Below are 21,213 nucleotides of genomic sequence, written 5' to 3'. Positions count from 1 at the left end.
TATTAAGCTTTTCTAAACTTGAAGAAACTATCCCATTTACCATCACGCAAGTATCCTCAAAGTGATTATTACATACCTTCTTTTAATTAACCATTAATAATAGTTAACTATAAAATGCGTTCCTTTCCTTAAATGTGAGGGGGGCGAATTTTAAAATAAACTCGTGCTGGGTTTGAGCAGCTGTTACTACTTGTTCTCGCTTCATACAGGTTATGGTTTGATTTCGGGATATTTATTATTTATTAAATTCATATTAATAAAGTATTTCTCAGAATTCTACGATAATTTTTTCCAATTGGTATCCATTTCGGGGCTTATGTGAATGAAGGTATGATCTAATTTGTTTTGTATTGTATCTGTTCACATCAAGTTCTTACTTTCGTTGGTATGAAACGGGGATAATAAATGCTTCAAATAAATAGACAATTTTTGTATCTATATATAAATTTATTTCATGTATATCGGAAACTGCTTTAACGATTTGGCTTAATTTATTTATTTATGTATATAAGGTTTTGCTTTTTATCTTTATCTATGATGTCTTTCCCAAAAATAAAATTTTATATAACTCATTATTTGATCCGAGCGAAGCTCGTCGCCCAGCAGTGCCATTCTCTAAGAACTCACTTCATTACTCATCCGTGAAATGTTGACAACCGACTTATGGTGATATACTATTTTGATGTGTGTTTTATTGAAATGTTATGATTATAATGGTCAATATCGCATAACAATTTTTGACATGTCACGACCGTTTTTATCGGTGATTTACGAGTTTATTGATAATTAATTTGTATTTTTGTAATAAAAGGAATTATATGTCAACCTTGTTACGTCTCTTCTGTGATGAATGAAGTATATGATAGCTACATTTTATACATAATAGCATTTACTTGCCGATAATTAAGTGTTTAAATGTATGTCTATCTTATCTAGTAAATAATTAAATATCAAGGAATTAAACATTCTTATCTATAACAATGGGATGACAGATGGGTATGACTCAGCATGAGATTTTTTGACGATAGATCACAACACAAGCATACAAGATTTAAGCGTTTAGTTTATGTTGGACCTGAAGTGTACTCATTTTCGTGAAAATTATCGAGTAAAATTTTGCTTTATTTTTTGGTATACTTATGGGGTTAGTTTTAAATAATAAATTAAATATAACCTTTTATTTAAATTACATCAAAACGAGAAAAATTAATATTTGATCTGCTGCAAAGATTATAATCAAACCTAATAATAAAAAATAAAAAAAAAACATTTTCACGCATTCATCAATCAACATTACAAACATTGCACGCACAAACTGATTAAAATAATAAAAAAAATATATTGTAATAATAATAATATTAATATCCTGGGACATTATTCACACACGGCCATCTGATCCCAAACTAAACAGAGTTTGTACTATGGAGACCAGACAACTGATTTGACTATTTTTGTTTTGTAAATACATACTTATATGGATAATTACACCCAGACTCAGGACAAACAGACACGTTTATACACAATGTCTGTGTTGGAGGGAAATCGAACCCACAACCTAAGCCTTCTATTGTTGATTTTGTTATAGTCGTTTCTTTTATTTGTTAAGCAATTGTGTACAGCTATGCCATCTAGTAATTAATTGAGAAACTTACTAATTTCAAGCAAGAATTACACCGAATCATTACATCAATTTGTTATTACACATTCACCCTCATAGATGGCGCTTTATACAAACTTTTAAAAAATTTACATGATTTTTCTTTATAATATAAAATAAAGATAGATATATATCACCCATTTTTTCTCGTCCACCCATAATCTTCATTATAAAAATATTTTAGCCAATGTGTCATCAACTATAGATTTTATATGACTATGTTGTCATACAGTAGGTTTAGTCGGTAATTATAAACATTAATGAAGCACATAAAATATTTGTGTGTTCTGTACGCTCATGCATGTCTGTGTTTGGGGTTCAAGCTTCATACCAAAATTCATCTACATCGGTACACTGTTTTAGCAATCATCAAAAGAGACAATGGTTTTTGGCAATATCCTTCAGCGACAAAGGTGTAAGCAGTACGTCGATCTATAAAGGTTTCTGAACGATTCTTTAAATTTCACAATTGAGTATTAATTTAGAAAAATTTTCGAACTGGTTTGAGATGTAAATTATATTAAAAAAAAACGAAAAGAAACATAATTAAGTATCATAATTCTAATGACATGTAATTACCTAGTTAACATATAATTAAATCTATGAATATAATATGCTAATATTCCCATTGAATATAACAAGTCAAATCACGTTTTGATTTATCTCACGTCCTTCATACCGTATTATTGTAACGAGTCTTATTTAACATAATAAAATTAAGTAACACAATATGTTTTTTACACAAAAAATATGAAAAAATCCAAGATTAAATACAAAATTTATGCGTTTATCATATCATATCTCCTAAGCTGTGATCATAAACGATTTCATAAATTTATTTGCATTTAATTTACGTATATACTTAAACTGGATAAAAATATTTACGTTGATAAGGAAATTGCAAGAGTGTAAACAAAGTGTAAATATGTACATATATCTACCTAGCTGATTCGCTCACGTAGAATTGTCTGTGAAAAAAATCCTCATTCTAATATTTGTTACGATGACTGGTTGAAATAATTTTAATGAGACTAATAAGTGTTTCATCCTCAACACCACGACGCTTAGCAATCCACAATCCTAAACGGATTCAGTCATGCATTCGGTGGGTTACCCGTGAAAGTGTAACAGACAGTTTGTTCAAGATCGAAATACATTATGCCTAATATTATTTAGTTTACCTTTCGGTCAATAGATGGCGTTAGATGTATTTTTAGTTAGTTTTGTAATTTCATAATGACAGAAAACAATTACACTATCTGACCAGCAATACATTCTCGGTGGTTTTATTTTAAAGTCTTGTACTACCGGGTATCCCCACACACAGTTACTATCGCATTTATGAAATTAGCGCGGATTTGTTATAATTAAGAATTTAAGTACTTATTATGGATCAAATTATTATTTTAAAAAGTATGAATCACACGATGAAGACGAAAAAAGGCTTATAGAGCTAAGCAGCTAAGAGCGGCGGCGGAGAGGGGTCACGATGGCATAGTCTCATGCAATTCGCCGTCATGGTAAGCGAGTCGGTCTTACCTCCAAGCCGCGCACACATATTATATATTCCTCATTATAATTTGCTGTGATGAAACTTGTCTGTATAAAACTCTTAACGACTTTTTAAACCACTACATAATTTCTGTCGTAATGAACGATGAATTCCAGATTCGGAGTCGGTTTATTCGCGAACAACATTATCTTCGAATTCTGCCGGTCACGAACGACCTTGGAATTGTGAATTACACGATGATTTGCAGGTCTTGACCAATTATTATAGATATTACATAACATGTAGTTATAAGCGATAAGGGCAAGATTATGCACTATGTTGTGCATTTCGTTGGTAAATATTATTAAAAATAAAGTTTTTTTAAGATCCACTTATATGATCATTCTGATGCTGTTAGTGCAAGATGCCTAGTCCATGGGAATTGAAATTAAGTGATAAACCAATGTTGGTCAACTGATATCGAACCGTACGAGCCCGTTAATATATTACAAAATTGTCGTCCATTGAAATACCACACGTCGATTAGTAATATCCCGGGACATTGTTCATTACTTTTTATATATTTTTTTAACTAAATAATCTATTATGAATACCATAGATTATTCTAGATATCAACCAATCAAATCTTGGCAATTCAATGTCAAAGTTGATCATTTATCTTTACTCTACCTTTTTGGAGTCGGTACCTTCCATGTCTTAAAGAATTTAACATATTTTTTGGAACATTTACTTACCAGGATGTGTATTCAGAAATTCACAAACTGCACTTTTATTATAAAATTATAAGTACAATTTATCACTCGATTTTTTTATAGTTATATTTCATAACTATTAAATGATATATTTAAAATATGGCTATGAAGTAGGTGAATAGTTTTATTATTATAATTGTAAAATGCATTTACATATTAAAATACAAAGAAACAAAACATAATGAAATGAACTCTATTTCAAATACTGTAAGAGAGTTAATCAACGTACTTACATGACTCGATAGATAAGTTATAAATGAATTTACGATGAATTTAGCGATAGCCTTTATTACAATAGTAATAAGAACTTTAATTGCAAAATTATTTATTTTGTGTTGGTATTATTATGTATTTCGGACGTGAATCATGATCAGAACGCATCAAGTGATGGCAATAAAATCGCAACAAGCAATCGACCTGTACAATCGTTTTATTTTTTAATTTGATATATAAAATTATTCCGCACCGATACTTATTTTAGACTGATATATATTTTGCACTTATTAAATATTATGATCAATTGTGATAAAAATATTGTACAGATATTATCTAATTTTATGTAATAATAAATATTAAAATAATTTAAATATTAAAATAAGTTTAAATATTTAAACTTATATGCATTTCAATGTGATATTAAAAACGGTATTTTAATTTTGTTTTGGCGTTATATAATTGGATTTGTTTTTGAACAATATTATCAAAATATCTTTTGCTTAATTATTTATACAATTATAATATAATACATTATAATAGTTGCCCGAACGAACCTCATTACGCCCATCAATATTCGAGCCGGTGGCGTCGAGCCGAGTCAAGCAAACATGGAAAATGGACGCTAAGTCCATACATTCATTCTGTCGTTTTAGTAATGTGAAGTTTGCGAAGCGAATAAGACTACTCGTACAGTGTTAATAAGTGCGTTTAATTAATCTGTGTAAGCTGTGTTTTGTTTTTCTTTCCACAGTTTAAATATACGAACCATATAAATATAAGGTAAGAATAACAAGTTTTTAATGGCGGAAAACAACTTTGTTGTTTTCGTTTCATTTGTAAATGCTTAGCTCAGTTGACGTTGTGATTTGTCACAGTATAATTTAACAAGTATTGTGATGAAAATAAAGTTTATTTTCGTATGATCAAAATAAAATAGGATAAAAATAAATCATTGATAAACACTGACAAACATTATGATCAAACAATATTTTGCGAAAACGATTAACATGTTCTTTGCCATGTAAACTAATAGAAACCGCGGGTTTATTTTTACTGACTTCAAAACAAAGAGTTTATGAACTACTAAAAGTTTCTTGTTGTTTTAAAACGAATGTATTAATTTTAAGTTTAAATTTGTATCGATTCCTAGCATGTTTGTCTCGCTGACTTGATTGGTGTGATGAGAAAGTAACTGGATATTTAATTGTAAGCTTGTTTTGACATAAAGACAGAAAAATGCGCTTAATTTCTTTTTATTTAAATGTTTTAAGTGTATTACGAAACTGGTTTGAATTCGGGGCCAAGCCCAAGTTGTTTTTTGATACTAAACAACATACAAACATAAACAATGAATCGAATCTGTTAGGTAAATAAAAAAACGTTATTTTTAGCTGATAAACTGCTGAGCTTTAAAAGATTAATTATATGAATGGAACAAAAACATTCATTTGCTAATAAAATGTTAAAAACCGAACGTTCGTATCAAGGAATGCGTCTTCAGACATATCGTTCGATGACTGTATGCGTTAAATATAAAAAGTACTGTCGGCTTATTGATAACTAGTTTTCGCCCGCGTTTTGAAGGGCGGGGGTTCGAAAGGTGTAAGATATAAAAATGAGTCTTCTTCCTGATGGTTCAAGCTGGCTTCGTACAATATTTCATCAAAATCGATTCAGAGTTTTAGTGTAACAGAAAGACGGACAGAAGGATAGACAGAATTACTTTCGCATTTAATTAATTAGTGGAATCTATAGAAGAACTGTTTTCCAATTTCCATTAAAACAAGTAAAAATATTTATTTCAAATAAATAAACAAACCAAATATTATTTACGTGCACTTAAACTTTTTAAAATAATTTTGTAACGTGAACCAAACTGGAGACAAAAGCTAATCTATACATCTATACATATAAATAAAATTGAGGTGTCTGTCTGTAATTTGAAAATAACTGTCTCTTTTAAAGTTAAAAACAATCATTTTTTTATCTTAGTCTGTCTGTTTTAGTCTTTATTTCATTCAAATCGGTTAGTCCTAGTAGAAAAACGCATTTACGCGTTTCCCCCACGTGAGGTGGCGTATGTGAGACTCGCCGGTGCCGAAGGTGCCTGAATACCCACAAAAAGATCAGCGGTACCCACACTTTCGATGGGGCGTCACGGGATAGCTTGCGCATCCTACCGTGACACCCCGACGGTTGGCCCGCTTAAGCGGGCTTCCATTTCTAGAGGGTTTCCTGGGGTACGGAGTAGTAGTAGTAGTACAGAGTAGAAGCTTTACCTCAACATGACCCTTAATTCATACAGGTTCATTTTAGGATAGGTTGTGCTCGAGGTGAGGTAGTTTGCATTCCAAGAATACCATCCATGAGAATATATCATTCGAATTTGAAAGTTTATAGTTCCCTCTTAAAGTGTGCTTCCCCATGACAATCAAAAGTCCCATTGCCTGTCGTTGAAAATGGCCGGCATTGATTTTAGTGAGAACTGTTATCACATGGACAGTTTTTAAGCCCATAAGGAAAGTCGTTTTTCATGTAAATAATATGTATGTATATAAATTGTAATATAAGAATCACTGACTCTGATATTACAATTTATATTAGTTTCAGAGGTCTACCACCTATGTTGCTTATGTAAAAACCCTAGATTTAGATAAACCTGCTAACTAAAATTGTGTTAATGTTTTTGGGTGTAAATAAAATTTATTATTATTATTGTTTATGTTATAGGTAACCGGATATTGACATTGTAAGAAATATTAACCATTCACTAAGCCGTCGTTTACAAAGAGGTGCTTCGATTATTAATTATAAATAAAGTTTTCAGTGAGTAGAATAGTTTTATTTCCCTCGAGTTTGATAGAATAAAAAAATTATATTGGTACGCTTAATCATTTACAATATTAACAATATCCCTCGGCGTGGATAGACGCGGGTTATTTAAGCAACAGAATCGTAGATTTGTATAAAATAAAATTTTCTTGAAGCCTTTTAAGTCACTATAAAATATATTAAGTGAACTACAGGGATTCTCAGTAGGTTCACTGATGATTATTAAAAGAATAATCATTAATCTAAATTAAAAAAAAAAACTCCTAAATATACTTTTCTCTAACAAGAATATATGCTTCTTACTTTAAAATTACAGACTTACAAAGAATCATTTATCCTTTACTTATATTTAAGCGCGAGCGCAGCTGCGCTGTGCTGCAAGTAATATCATTTAATTTATTCGTTGACGTTACCGACTTTACTTTCGGTTTTCTCGTAAAAATTTATATAGGTATATATTTGTTACTAGAATTGCCATTGGGTCCTCGTTGCGATACTTTATCGCAATCGAAATTTAGCGCAATCGTTGACGTTTATCCGTTCTCATTATTTTATTTTATTATTGACTATTGGCATAAAAGTTAACAATTAAATTTGGTTTTGGCATTACAGTAACGATATAGAATAGTTAAAGCTGGATTGGAATTGAATCGGGATGATGATACGCAACTACGTAACGGTGACCATTATTGCTATCTCGTTCTTGCATATTATTTGTTGTAAATATACATGAAGCACGAACCCGATGTTGGATGAGTGTCTCTGTTTCGGTTACATAATAGTTGTATCTCAGGTTATACGGTTCGCTATATTTACTTTTTATAACTGAATTGATCATTTCACAAAATAATAACTTCATGTCATTTCATATCTTTGACATAATCATTGAAGCTAAAATTGGATATATTTTTAGCAATTTAAAAATATTTCATATTGTAAGATTAGTCTTTTCTGACTTAGGTCAGATTGTAATATATTATATTAGATGTGATACAAATTATTATTATATTACGAATTATAGTTATATTATTTATCTGGCAACAAGAACATTGACAGATATTCTTTATAGCGCGAAACTGATAGACTTTAAAATTCTTTTTACGAGCATTGCGGATTGCATGTTGAGATTTAGCTTTTACACTATATGTACATATAATAAATAATTATAAATTATAATTTTCTAATTTTTCTTTAAATCATTACATTTGAATAATAAAATAAAATAAAAGACAATATCGTTGTATTCGTATATATTTAGCAGGGATAGCTTTTAATTTCAACACTATTGTTTATATATGTGTAACAAGTCGCTTGACTCCACAGATTAAAAACATTGATCAATATTGAAAACCACGACATTATGACGGTTAGTAAAGGGGGTTTTACCTTTTTTTTTTATATTATAGGTATCGGTTAAAGGCGGACCGCGGACGGGTAAATGGACCGCCTGACGTTAAGTGGTTACCACCGGCGATACCCTTGGCGATGTAAGAAATATAAACCATTCCTTATATCGCCAATGCGCCACCGACCTTGGAACCTTCAAATCGCAACGCAACAGTATTGCTGTTTAGCGACAGAATATCTGATGAGTGGGTGGTACCTACCATTTAGTTCACAATGTATTAGTTTTGATTTATATTACGATACCTGATGTTTCATTTGTTTGTATAAATGTCATCAGCAGCAGTCCCAACGTACATAGATTTTTATTCTTAACACAGTATTGGTTTACGGCAATTTTTGATGTAAACATCTATTGGCGTAATGAAGTTTTGGATGTAAGAACGATTCGTATCCTATAAAAAGCACGCTCTGTTACGCAGTCATGCCCCCTCTCCGCCGCTTTCTACTCTCTTGTTTGTTCTTGTCGCGTATACTATTTAATAATATAAACGTTTTACATAACAATAAAACGGTTATTATGTGCCGAAAGAAAACACAGCATCGCATTATGAAGACGACGTGTTTGATATCTGCTGGTGACAAATAAACACACGCAATGTTGAATTAGACTTTAAACATTAAATTACTAATATGTTTAAACCATAGACCTAAGAATAAAAAATTTAAAAAACTTAAGATTAGTCTAAAATTTTTTATTCTGTTAAAATAACTTCTATTATAAAAATGAATAATTAATTGCCATTCTCCTGCAATTGACATTAAATTGACCAAACAGAAAAGTTTTTATTTATATACCTATTATTCTGCAATTTGAGATATATAAAAGAAAATATTTTATACACGATATTTAAACCAGAATGAGTTTAATAAAATGCAACAGAAAATAATAATTAATTATTTTCTGTATAAAATAAAAAACAGAAGCATAAATTATAACATAATAGGCCTCCGAGGCACAATATAAACAAAATAACAAAAAACTTAATAAACTCTTAAATAATTGAAAATAATTATAAATAGTAATTATTAACAAACTAATCCTATTCTCTTAATATATAGTATTTATGAGATCAATATAATTACAATGAAGTCATCACATTAAATTATTTTAAAGTTATCAAATAAATTATAGTCAAATTCGCGTTCCAGTGTATCAATCTCTCGGCAATAATACTTTCTTAAGGTATCAATAGCTTTCCAGTTACCTCTTTCTAAAATTTCTTCTACAGGTCTATTTTCTAGCCAAGCTAGAGAAGCTACTGCTGATCGACATGAACCAGGAGAGGCATCAATTCCTGCATCCTTTAGAACAGAACGCACCCATCCTCCTATCACAGTCCTAGAAGCTGGTTTTGGAATACCTCATATTGTGATAAACAGATGATCTATATCTTCTGTCCGTCTACTTTCAGTTGCTTGAATTAAGAGATGTATCCATCGAACTGGACATAAATTAATTTCCTGATTAGGTAGAAGTCTCCAACCAGACTGGCGTCTGGATCCATTATCAGTTTTAGCTCCGAATACAGGCCAAAAACATATCTCTTGCCCCTTGTCGATGAAGTGATGTTTAGATAATCTTAATCTTTAATGTCAAATCATGTAATCTGCGCCCTGATGTTAAAAGTAAAATTGTTGCAGTTTTTCTTGCAATATCGAATAATGAGTCAGCCTTGGGGTTATTTTTAAGTCATTCTATCACTTGTCTAGCATCCCAAATTGGTGGTTTAAATGATGGCGGTTTAGAATTGTTGATGGCCTTCAAAACTTGTTTCACCATAAAGTCAGAAGATATAGTACTACTTTGCCCAAAAAAATGTTGCCACTGTTGATTTATGAACCAACATAGTTATGCTAAACCTTCCTTTAAAAAAGTATCTGCAAGAAATTGAGCTACGTCTTCTGGTCTGGGTGAATTGGGGTCTAATCTACTAGCATTACACCAAGCTAACCATCTCTTAATAGCTGGTTCATATGTGTCAAGAGTAGATTGACGCCAACACCTTTTAATGAGGTCTTTTTCGGCCTGGGACCATGTGGCTAACTTGTTCGCCCACCCCCAATTTTCCAAACCTTCAGAACTAGCTGGTCTATCTGTGGAGGTGGAGGCCCTGTTGTCAGGTCCACCAAAACCTTGTGTGAGTTGGGCTCATTGGTCATGGGCTCGTCCAGAACTCGTGCCTGAAGATCTGCATTCCAAAAGGGTTGGTCCCAATCCGGGGCTACTAGTAGGTAGGTGCCTCTCGTCCTGTTCAGATGAGAAAGTACCCTTGGTATTAGATTTGGGGGAGGAAATAACCATCCCATCCGATAATCCCAGTCTCTTGAAAAAGCGTCTGCGAACATCGCGGAACAGTCTCGTGAATCGAGAGTTACGTAATCTGGTACTATAGCCGACCTTTTTGAAGCAAAAATGTCTACGTCGGGTCTGCCCCATCTTCTGAAAATCTTTGAGGTAGCTAGAGGTAGTAGGTGCCACTCCGGTACTGAACGTCTCCTTGACAGTCTGTCTGCTATGGAATTGTACCTGCTTGGAAGATACTGTGCTGATAGAACTATGTTCCATTTGTCTAGAAGTGTCAAGAGTTGAAATGTTAGAGACAGGAGACCTATCGAGTGAGTCCCTTCTTCCTTGCGAATGTACGCAGTGATCGTTTTGTTGTCCGTTTGTAAAAGAACATGCGAGTCTCTGAGACTCTTCGAGTGACCTCTCACTGCAGACAGTACTGCGAACATCTCTTTTTTGTTGCAATGCCACAGTCTCTGCTGAGGTACCCAGGAACCTGACATTGTCATCCTGTCCAGGACCGCACCCCAACCGATGTTTGAAGCGTCGGTAGTCAAAAAATGGGATACGGGTATCGAGTGAATGGGGGTTGTTAGATAAACGGCTCCGAGCCACCACTGTAAATCCGTCATCGCCCTCTGCGGAAAGAATAACTTTGTTTTTGGCAGATAGCGAGGGAATTGTCTTAAAAAGATCTGTAGGTGCCGACAGTGAAGTCTCCCCCTCGGTATCACGAAGCATGCAAAGTTCAACTGCCCTAGCAGGCATTGTAGTTGCCGTAGATTGCAAGCTTTCTTGGTTAACAGGTTTGTTAAGGCAGTAGAAATTGATGTCTGCTTCTTGGTCGGAAGAGACATGATATTCCGCTCTGTATCCCAATTTATGCCTAGAAAGTCCAGGGACCTTACTGGAGTCAACGTTGACTTCGTGTAATTGATTTTCCATCCTAGGGACTCCAAAAGCTCCACAACCTCCGCGGCCTGTGATGCCAACTTGGAAGGTTCCTGGTGTACCAAGAGAAAATCGTCTAGGTACACCACCACTCGCATCCCTCTCTTGCGTAGAGTCTCCGCGACCCAGCAAGTGACTGCTGAGAAAAGCCGGGGTGCTGATGCTAGGCCGAATGGCAGTGAGGTCATTTGAAGCATTTCCTGTTTGTAAAACAGGCGCAGAAATGGTCTGTCGTCATTTTAAATTCACTATGTTAATTTTTTATCATTACAAAGTACAAACTAATTAATTTCTGTATAGTTTTTTTTCCGCTGGTATGGTATTTTTTTTTTTATTTATATAATACTACGTCTAAATAAAATTGTTCAATGTAACATGATAGCACCGATTTTCACCCATAAAAAAGGGTAATCAATCTTTCATCCTTTTCGTTTAGAAAACAGTTTTTAGAATATTTATACAAACAAAACGATATTATTATTGTATTTGCTTTGTATCTTGTATCTAAGATAATTATTTAAATTAAATATATTTTTAATAAATACTATAAAAACAATAAAGTATTTGTTTTACAGAAACATTTCAGATAATCCAAAAGTTGATTACTATCATAAACGTCAATCAATGATTACGTTGAAAATTAAGTAGGTAATATAAATACAATAGTTAACTGATTAGTGTTTGGAAATTATCAACATGTGAAATACATGTGTTTAATCATATTTTACGTCATCTTGCATTCAACCGTCACGGAGATAGGTAGCAAAGGAGCTGACCTTCAGGGCAGTCAGATCTAGGGTATCAGTAAAGCCATTAATCCAGTAATCGTGAAGTTTAAACTTTGACAATATCGCCGGCTAGTAATTGATATTAGTAAATTATTTAATTCGATTGAAAACTCTTTTGAAGTAAGACTTCTTTGTCGCGTCGAAATTATAATTTCAAGGTCGAATTTGAGTTCTATTCTGATTATATGTGATGATGAGGGTTTTCCCTTGATTTGATTTTGGGCGGGAAGGACCAATTAAGTATAGTACACGAGTGTGTGCACAAACACAAGTGCACTAGGGTTCGTTTTATGTAGTTGAAGTAATACACCGATGCGCAGATAACGTAAAATAGACGATACATAAAGACGAACAAACTGTACCTTACCTATATTCAAGCTAAAAAGAAGTCCCTCAAACGCGAAGGGTACGGCATAGGTTCCTGTCACAATACAAATCAAAACTAAGTCTAACCAGCGAGATAGTGGTAATGGTGCGTGTGACTGCCTCGAAGCTGACCATCCAAATTTCAAAGATTAAACTCTATTTTCGGAAACTTAAATGAATAATACAACAGTGAATGGCTTTGACTTTTTTCTTTTAAAAAAAAAATTCGTAAATCTCCGTGAAAAGGTTTTATAAGTATCTAGTTTAACCAGAGTTTGCGTAAGAAATACTTGATGCGTTTGGCTTTATTTCAAAAAGTTACATAAGTACTATCTGTCTTTAATATTTATCCATAATCTATTATAGTGTGAAAGTTTAATATTGTTTGTATAATGCCGGGTTTCTTTATCGATACTTCATTAATCGATAGTAGTTTTTCGTGAATTTGGAAAAATACATATACAAATCAAACGGTTGAGTGATAAATCTGTCAAAACTATTAAAAAAAAAAATTTTTTTTTACATTGGTAGGTGTGTTTTTTCATAGATTTATGTATAGTAAAATGTGGAACCCGTGTTTAAATTCATTTTAAACGTGCCTGGGCGAATGTTTAGAGACGTTTGGGCCCCGAACCAAATAACTTCATTGATAATATTTAACCAATTGAATCCGAAACTTCAACAGTAACTTTTAAATGACATTGTTATTTAATACGTTGCTACAATTATTATTTATATATTATAAATACCTACAGTTACTTGCTTTAGGCAGTTAAATAATTCCCTTTGTCCCGGTAGCTTACAGAAAATTTGATTTGTATTTTTTTTATTATATGGTTTTTTTTTTAATTTTCGGCCAGGTCGGACTGTAAACTTGAAAACGTGTTTTTATTCATATTATTATTAAAACTCCTAAAAGTTTACAAAATAAATATTTTGTGATAAGTAATATAAAGTCGCCATTGTTATTTTCAGTCATATCATATCTATATTTTTGTTTTAGTTCGTTAGTAGTTCTTATCTAATAGATAATCTTTATCAAAAATAATAAGAACATAATATATTATTATATCAGTTTTATAATAAAAGACTAGTTATTAATTACATATTTTTCTTATTAGAGAAAACAATGGCTTCGAAGTTATTAAAATCTGCAAATAGAACTTTAAGTTTATTGCAGAAAGGTTCAAAATTCGCCAGTTTTAGTGTAAGAAAAAACAGTCTATGGACCCAGGAAGGAATAATCAAATCACCGTATGCCAATATAGATGTACCAAATTGTACATTGTACGATTATATTTGGCTAAATTTGGAAAAATGGCCTGAAAGGACAGTGACGGTGAGTTTATAATCCCTTGCATTTGATTTCGTCGCTAGTTGCCGACAATGTATTTTTAATTTTTATATTACAAAAAATAATAAATTATACTACATACCTATCTATATAAACAAAATTGAAGTATATATTATAAATCATATTTTGCATATATTCAAATACTAATAAAACATACCTCACACAATTAATTACCTTGTTTTAATTTAAATTAATAATAATAATAATAACAAATAAAAGAAAGTAGGTAAACATTGACTTTATCTAGCTAAGTATAATGAGGTTTTTGAATTTTTGAACCTTGAATATTAATTAAAATTATATTTTATTATTATTTACTAATGGTAAACTTTATTCGTATCTTCTTTTTTGTTTTAATTGAGATTTAAACAAGAATTTAAATACAATAAAAATTGATACGGTAAAAAACCATATCAATTTTTTTTGTATTATAATAAAAAACAAGTTCTAAAATTATTATTATATATAAAATGGCAAAGCAGTATTTTTCATTTATAGAAAACGTTTAAAATTAATTGTATTATTATTCTGTTAAATATGAATAGTTTATAACAAATAATTTGATGTAATTATATTATTTCTGTATTACCATTTATTTTAACATTAAAATTATTATTAATCTTTAACCTTATATAATGTACTATATTTAATTTTTTTATTTAAAAAAAAAATTTCTTGAAATTTTTTAAAAAATTTTCAGGTTTGTGCACGTACCGGCCGAGGATACACATACGAGCAAGCCTTTAATTTATCGAACTCATTCGCAGCAAACCTTCGAAAGAAGTTTAAAATACGAGATGGTGACGTTATCACGGTGATGTTACCAAATGTTCCCGATTTCCCATTAATTATGTTGGGTGTGATGGCAGCGGGTGGTGTAGTTACTACCATCAATCCCATTTATACAGCGCGTAAGTATTTTCTCTACTGGGTAGGCACCATTAACTACCATCAGTTAATCTACCTTCAAACATCGAATTGCTGTGTTCCCATGGAATGATGGGGACGACAACGTAATTAAAGGCACAAGGGATATAAAATTTTAGACTCCGTGGTTGGGCGGTGTATTAAAGGTATAAGAATTGGCTAATATTTTGTACAGAGAATATACATTAAAGAGCTAAGTTTACGTATACTCTAAGGCCAGTACTGACTACCTGTAATTCTAAAGCACAGATGACGTATCGTCTGGCCAGATTGCTTGACGAATTCCCTAAAACAAATTAAAAAACCCGTATAAATAACAAAATCATTTTCCTCGAATCTAGTGTAAACTTTATAGAGTTTATAAAAAACATTAAAATTAGATATACGATTTTTTTATTGTTTTTAGTCAAACGGATAATTATTTTTTGTTTCTACTTCAAAAAAATATCGTGCAAAGAGAATATAATAACTGCGTCATCTCGTGCGTATTTTAATATAATCCGTCCAATAGTATTTCCTTACATTGCCGTAGTGCCGATATGGCTTATAAGGATGAAGAACCGGTCATGTAGTTCGAATCCCGGGTCGGGGGCAATTTTATTCGCTATCTTGATTATGACGATGACTTAAGAATCCGCCTGTGTTTGCGCTCACACTTCTGTGCAAGTTTAGTTTAGGAATATATAATATATTATATGATATGATAAGCTGTTTTTAAAAAAATTTCAGATGAAGTTCAACGCCAGTTACTAATGTCCGAATCGAAATTGATAGTTACTTTACCTGACAAAGTGAACGTCATCAGAGAAGCGTTAAAGATTGCGAAACTTAACATTCCTATAATTGTTATAAAAACAAATGGAGATCCGATCCCTGAAGGGACAGTCGCATTCAATGAACTGAGCGAGGACATTCACGTGGACAAGTCGTGTTTGAAAGAAGTAAGAAGAACTGTTAATGACTTATGCTTTTTACCGTATTCGAGCGGCACCACAGGACTACCGAAAGGCGTTGAATTGACGCATAGAAATTTAATAGCGAACTGTCAACAAATCATAGAACCATCAATAAAGTGTAATGAAGAGACAACAGGTAAAGTACAGTTTACTACTTTAATCCCTTTTTCTCTTGTATTAAAGTAGAGAAAGATGAGGAACGCCTTGTTGCTGGGCTAAGGCCTCCACTTTTTTTTGATGAGAAGGTTTGGAGTATATTCTATGACACTTTTGATGGTAAGGCTTTATGCAGGTTCGTCTGCTTAGGTGCCATCCACTCATCATTTATTCAACCGCCAAACAGCAATACTTAGTATTGTAGTGTTCCGGTTTGAAGGATGAGTGAGCCAGTACATAGGTACAAGGGACATTAAAACTTAGTTCCCAAGGTTAATGGCGCTTTGACGGTATAAAGAATGGTCGATATGACTTACAGCGCCAATGTCTATGAACGATGGTAAACATTTATCATCAGGTAGGCGATCTGCGCGTTCGCCTTCCTATTTCATAAAAAAAAAAACCGCTGTTCTCATACGGGTTGGTGGATACACGTGGGTTATTTTCTTTCTTCACGATGTTTATTTAAGTATTTTCTTCACGATGTTTTCGTTCGTGAATTATCATCACGTGCTCGATGTTCGATGAAAACACAAATTTAGCTCATGAAAATTCATAGTCTTTGCCTAGTATTTTATTGATTTGGTTAGGTGTAAAATGTATACACCTAACCAAACTGAGTGATCGAATTATCTGCAAGTTAAAGGTGATTAGTTATTGCCAATGTCTAAGGGCGTTTGGTGACCACTTACCATCAGGTGGCCCATATGCTCGCCCACCTTCCTATTCTATAAAAAAAAAAAAAAACGTCATTCGCCGTGAGTGTTGTTAAATTATGTTAATAATGGATTATTTCCAGCAACTCACCAAGATGTAGCTATGGCTATATTACCGTTCTTCCACATATATGGAGCAGTGGTAGTTGGGTTTAATGAGATGGCGCAAGGCGTCAAATTGGTGACCCTAGATAAGTTCCAGCCGGAACTTTATCTGCAAGCACTTGAGAAATATAAAGTTAATGTCCTGTTTCTTGCGCCACCCTTAGGTAAGTTTTTAGATCTTCAAGGTTGAGGTCTCTACTCCATATTTGAATGGCACTGGTTAAGATAAACAAACCTTAGATACACATAATTATTCCATGCGAATAGCTCAGCTATATTACGCACTAAAACCGTTCTTGATTATATATTTATTTATAACATCACTTTCCACTTAAATTTTACTTACAAAGTTCCGAGTTGAACTTCGCCGACATTTAAAACGCCATTTTTCCACATGAATTCAAGGTCAAAGTTGTTTATATATCTTTTTCAGAATCGGCTATAAAGTCTTTTATAGCATTTGGGTAGGTTAGGTTAGGTAGTTATTTATATATATATAAGTTCAGCTCGTACTTACCTTGTATATTTACATAATATATAATTATAATATATCATAGTTGTCAGCATTCTTCCTCATGAAAATTGACCATCAATTGTACTGGATTTATCAACATGGACCGATGGAAAAATAATTTACTGTGAAATAAAAATAAAACTAACGAATTCTTTAATAAATAATCGACGAAATGACGGCAAGAGACATTTATTGCGACAACCATTCCCTCTTATAACATTAGTAAGAATATTGCTAATTTCAACAGTGTTATTAATGACTGAACATCCCATGGCTTCGGCTAAGATTTACCAATATTTGGAGCATGTTATAAATGGAGCCGCACCAATAGCTTCCACTGATGCAGAGCGATTTCTCAGTAAAATTCAGGTTAGTAAGTCGACGTTATTACCTATCTGATTTCTTAACGCGACGCACTGTGTAGTCCACCCTACATATAAAATGTATGTAGAAGTAAAAAATTGGTTAAAATTCCATTAAAAATAACTTATAAAACTTTGTTAGTTGTGTAATAGTAACAGCCTGTGCATGTCCCACTGCTGAGTTAAGGCCTCCTCTCCTTTTTTGAGGAGAAGGTTTGGAGCTTATTCCACCACGCTGCTCCAATGCGGGTTGGTGGAATACACATATGGCAGAATTGCAGTGAAATTTGACACATGCAGGTTTCCTCACCATGTTTTCCTTCACCGTCAAGCACGAGATGAATTATAAACACAAATTAAGCACATGCAAATTCAGTGGTGCTTGCCCGGGTTTGAACCCACGATCATCGGTTAAGATTATCATCTCATCATCATCAAGTTAAGACTATCAAGAGTAAAATTAGCAATAATTATAAGTTTACCAAGTAATAATATACAAAATTAAATAATAATAATAATTTCTAAATTAATAATTATTGTGATGGGCAAATACGGAAGCGCATGGAAGCCGGTTTTTGTTGAAGTTTTCAAATATCATAAAATAGAACAATTGTTTTATATTTTTAGCGCAAAATTCGTTTCGGTCAAGGCTACGGGCTCACGGAGACGTCACCGGTTATAGCGATGTCACAAAAAACTCTATACGATTACAATGTCGTTGGTCATCCAATTCCGAACACCGATGTAAAAATTGTTGATAATGATTTGAAAGCCTTAGGACCAAATCAGGTTCGTCTTAAAACTACTTTATTGCTCATACTATATTCATAAAATAGCGTATGTATAATTATTTGAGTTAATGATTGTAATATAATAAAGTAATATATATATATATATATATAATAATCTGGTTTATAATTAGATTTTGTCAAATTCCATGTCTCCTTTGTATTTAACTAAATTTCTCTTTAAATTATTTTTTCCGTCTTGTGTGTGATGGAAGAAATCTATTCATTGATCTAATTTGATAGAAAAAATCAAGAATCTGAAGAAAACGCAAGAAGAAGCTTAGTACTAGAATGTAGAAGCATTATAAAATAATTATATTCTTTTAAAAAAATGGTATGAGTGAAAGAGAAAAATGGTATTTGATGTAAAGTGCGGTTTTTTGGAAAGAAAAATAAAGTCGAAAGTACGGACAAAAAAGGACAAAAGATAACAAAATATGAATTTTCATACATTCTTAACAATTAATTTTTTACATATTATATTATAATATTATTTTTAAACTAACAACAACAAGAAAATAAATGAAATTTCTTCTTTAGACAGGTGAGCTTCTTGTAAGAGGACCTCAAGTGATGAGAGGTTATAGAAACAATCCTGAAGCTAACGCCAGTGTGTTTACAAGTGATGGTTGGTTCAGAACTGGTGATCTAGCAACCATTGATGATCAAGGGATAATCAAGATTTGCGATCGACTAAAAGAATTGATTAAGGTAGGATGTATTGTTGATTGCATTATAGTAATAAGAATAAAAAGCTTTATACATAAAAAAGAACCCATAGGATAATGAAACGTACGCACGTCACAATCGTAGGTTTTTGTTTTGTTCTAGCTACAAATGCTGTTAATTAAGTAACGCTGCAAAGCAACGGTATAAAAATATTAAAAAAAAATAATAATTATATTTATTGCGAATGAAAAGTTAAGAAAAACTATCTTATCGATCAAAATGATACAGATAAATAAAATAATGATACAAATGACATGAGTATATGCAAAATTTCATGACTATCCTTATCAGACAAAAATAAACAACATGACTTTCGCATTTATAACATTATAGGTAGAATTACATATTATATAAGGTGAAACTGCTTCTTTAGGAACAAATGGTATTTATCGACAAGCGACGCATATGCAAAACACTTCTATAGATGTGTTTTAGGCTAGCTGCTAATGTCTTGACACTATTCCTGGCATAAAGTTCCCCTCGAGAGGAGAGCAGTCCTTTACCCAGCTGTGGGACATTTACAGTTTGTTAAACCTAAAGTTTATAATCGTAATTTATTATCTTTTCATCGTCATTCATTATATTTTCCACAGGTGAAAGGCTTTCAAGTACCTCCAGCTGAGTTGGAAGCAGTTTTACGTGACCATCCGGCAGTAAGCGATGCAGCTGTAATTGGTGTACCACATGCTACAAAAGGAGAAACTCCTAAAGCGTTTGTCGCTTTAAGACCTGGCTTTAGCGCTAGTGCCAAAGATTTATGTAATTTTGTCGCAGACAGAGTTGCGTCATACAAGAGGATAGATGATATATCGGTTTTAGAAAGTATACCGAGAAGTGCGGCCGGAAAAATTTTAAGAAAGGATTTGAAATCCAAATATTGTTAGCATTGTTGTTTATTTTTTAAGGTTAATTTTATGTGACAGTTGTATAGATAAGTAACTTGTATGGTATCATTAGTTTCAGTTGATTGATGTAATCTATATGTAAATAGTATTTTCGTTTAAAATGTTTCCACTATTGCACTTAAATAATAATGCAAATTAATTTGCTAAACTGGTATCGAGAACGTTACATTTTAATCGCTTTTTTATTTTTATAATTTGCTAGACGTTATTCTATTAAAATCATAACGAATATTTGTTAAACAATGATGTGTCTCCTTCTTTCGTATGTCAAATCAATAATGACAGAAAGAAAGAAGTCAGCGTTGATCTAAACAGTCACTAATATACACATTATTATTATTTTATATACACATTGTCATTATTATTATTATTAATATACACAATATTTATATTTATAAGAACGAACCAGTGCTACGCCTGATATTGTAAAATAGCAAAATTTCAGTTATATGAAATATAATTATTTATATAAAAAAGTGTTTGGTAAGCGACAATAAATAATCATTATTGAAAATTTGAGGTAAACATTTATGATATATGATTTCTATATAATAATAAAATTATAATATGTTTTTGTTTTTATTGATTATAATATTATAATTGAAAACGTCATTGATATCAACGTTTCCATGCTTCGTTATTGTTGTTAAAAGTCATCTGATATTAATAAAAAAAAAAAATTGTGATTGTAAATATATAGATATTTTTATACTTTTTTAAAATCAATTATTTTTATATAAATATTTCATGTTATAGTTTATGAAGGAGATAAAAACTCTATTGTGTTTGTTTTATACATTATATTAAATTAATTAATAAAAATGTCGGTGGGTCGTGGTGGTGTTATCGAATAAAAGCAAAAAGTGTTTGATTTAATCTTTATTCAGAGGTCTAAGATTCTAGCGAACGTAGATTTACATTATAATAATTGT

General features: G+C 32.0%; 4 protein-coding genes across 14 annotated transcripts in view; 3 read left to right on the top strand and 1 right to left on the bottom strand.

The window, feature by feature from the left end:
* The window catches only part of LOC126769404 (uncharacterized), a 368,776-nt gene that overhangs the window by 33,445 nt on the left and 314,118 nt on the right, over positions 1 to 21,213 (top strand). Inside the window, exon 9 of one of the 7 annotated variants that reach the window (XR_007669361.1) lies at positions 18,070 to 18,114. The exons of the other annotated variants lie outside the window; for them this stretch is intronic. The gene's annotated coding sequence lies outside the window, so the exon portion shown is untranslated. Of the gene's footprint in view, positions 1 to 18,069; positions 18,115 to 21,213 lie in introns of those variants that run through there. 7 annotated transcript variants of the gene reach the window in all.
* LOC126769612 (uncharacterized) overlaps positions 1 to 21,213 on the bottom strand; it is a 553,155-nt gene that overhangs the window by 363,242 nt on the left and 168,700 nt on the right. The window lies entirely within an intron of this gene.
* Positions 1 to 21,213, top strand: part of LOC126769644 (uncharacterized) — a 180,403-nt gene that overhangs the window by 128,545 nt on the left and 30,645 nt on the right. The gene's annotated exons all lie outside the window — the stretch shown is intronic.
* Positions 4,728 to 21,108, top strand: LOC126769401 (uncharacterized). Of its 3 annotated transcripts, none has more exons than XM_050488162.1 (10): positions 4,728 to 4,918; positions 6,869 to 6,957; positions 13,891 to 14,108; positions 14,824 to 15,034; positions 15,780 to 16,142; positions 16,962 to 17,147; positions 17,745 to 17,866; positions 18,487 to 18,648; positions 19,188 to 19,358; positions 19,970 to 21,108. In XM_050488162.1, exons 3-10 carry the CDS (start codon positions 13,899 to 13,901, stop codon positions 20,258 to 20,260), a joined length of 1,716 nt encoding a protein of 571 aa, XP_050344119.1. In that variant the 5' UTR covers positions 4,728 to 4,918; positions 6,869 to 6,957; positions 13,891 to 13,898; the 3' UTR covers positions 20,261 to 21,108. The 3 variants fall into 3 exon arrangements, with proteins under 3 accessions (XP_050344119.1, XP_050344118.1, XP_050344117.1); XM_050488161.1 differs by having other exon boundaries at positions 6,869 to 6,964; XM_050488160.1 differs by lacking the exon at positions 6,869 to 6,957 and having other exon boundaries at positions 4,729 to 4,918; positions 19,970 to 21,106.

Source organism: Nymphalis io, chromosome 7 (genome assembly GCF_905147045.1).
Source record: "Nymphalis io chromosome 7, ilAglIoxx1.1, whole genome shotgun sequence".
Classification (NCBI taxonomy): Eukaryota; Metazoa; Arthropoda; class Insecta; order Lepidoptera; family Nymphalidae; genus Nymphalis; species Nymphalis io.
Note: the sequence above shows the minus strand (reverse complement) of the source record. Positions and strands in the feature narration are given on the sequence as shown.

Bases quoted from the DNA above. Each gene is read 5' to 3' on its own strand.
- LOC126769401 (XM_050488162.1), top strand. From the start codon at position 13,899: ATGGCTTCGAAGTTATTAAAATCTGCAAATAGAACTTTAAGTTTATTG. The intron at 15,035-15,779 runs GTAAGTATTTTC...AAAAAATTTCAG, and splicing joins CAATCCCATTTATACAGCGC to ATGAAGTTCAACGCCAGTTA. The intron at 17,148-17,744 runs GTAAGTTTTTAG...TAATTTCAACAG, and splicing joins GTTTCTTGCGCCACCCTTAG to TGTTATTAATGACTGAACAT.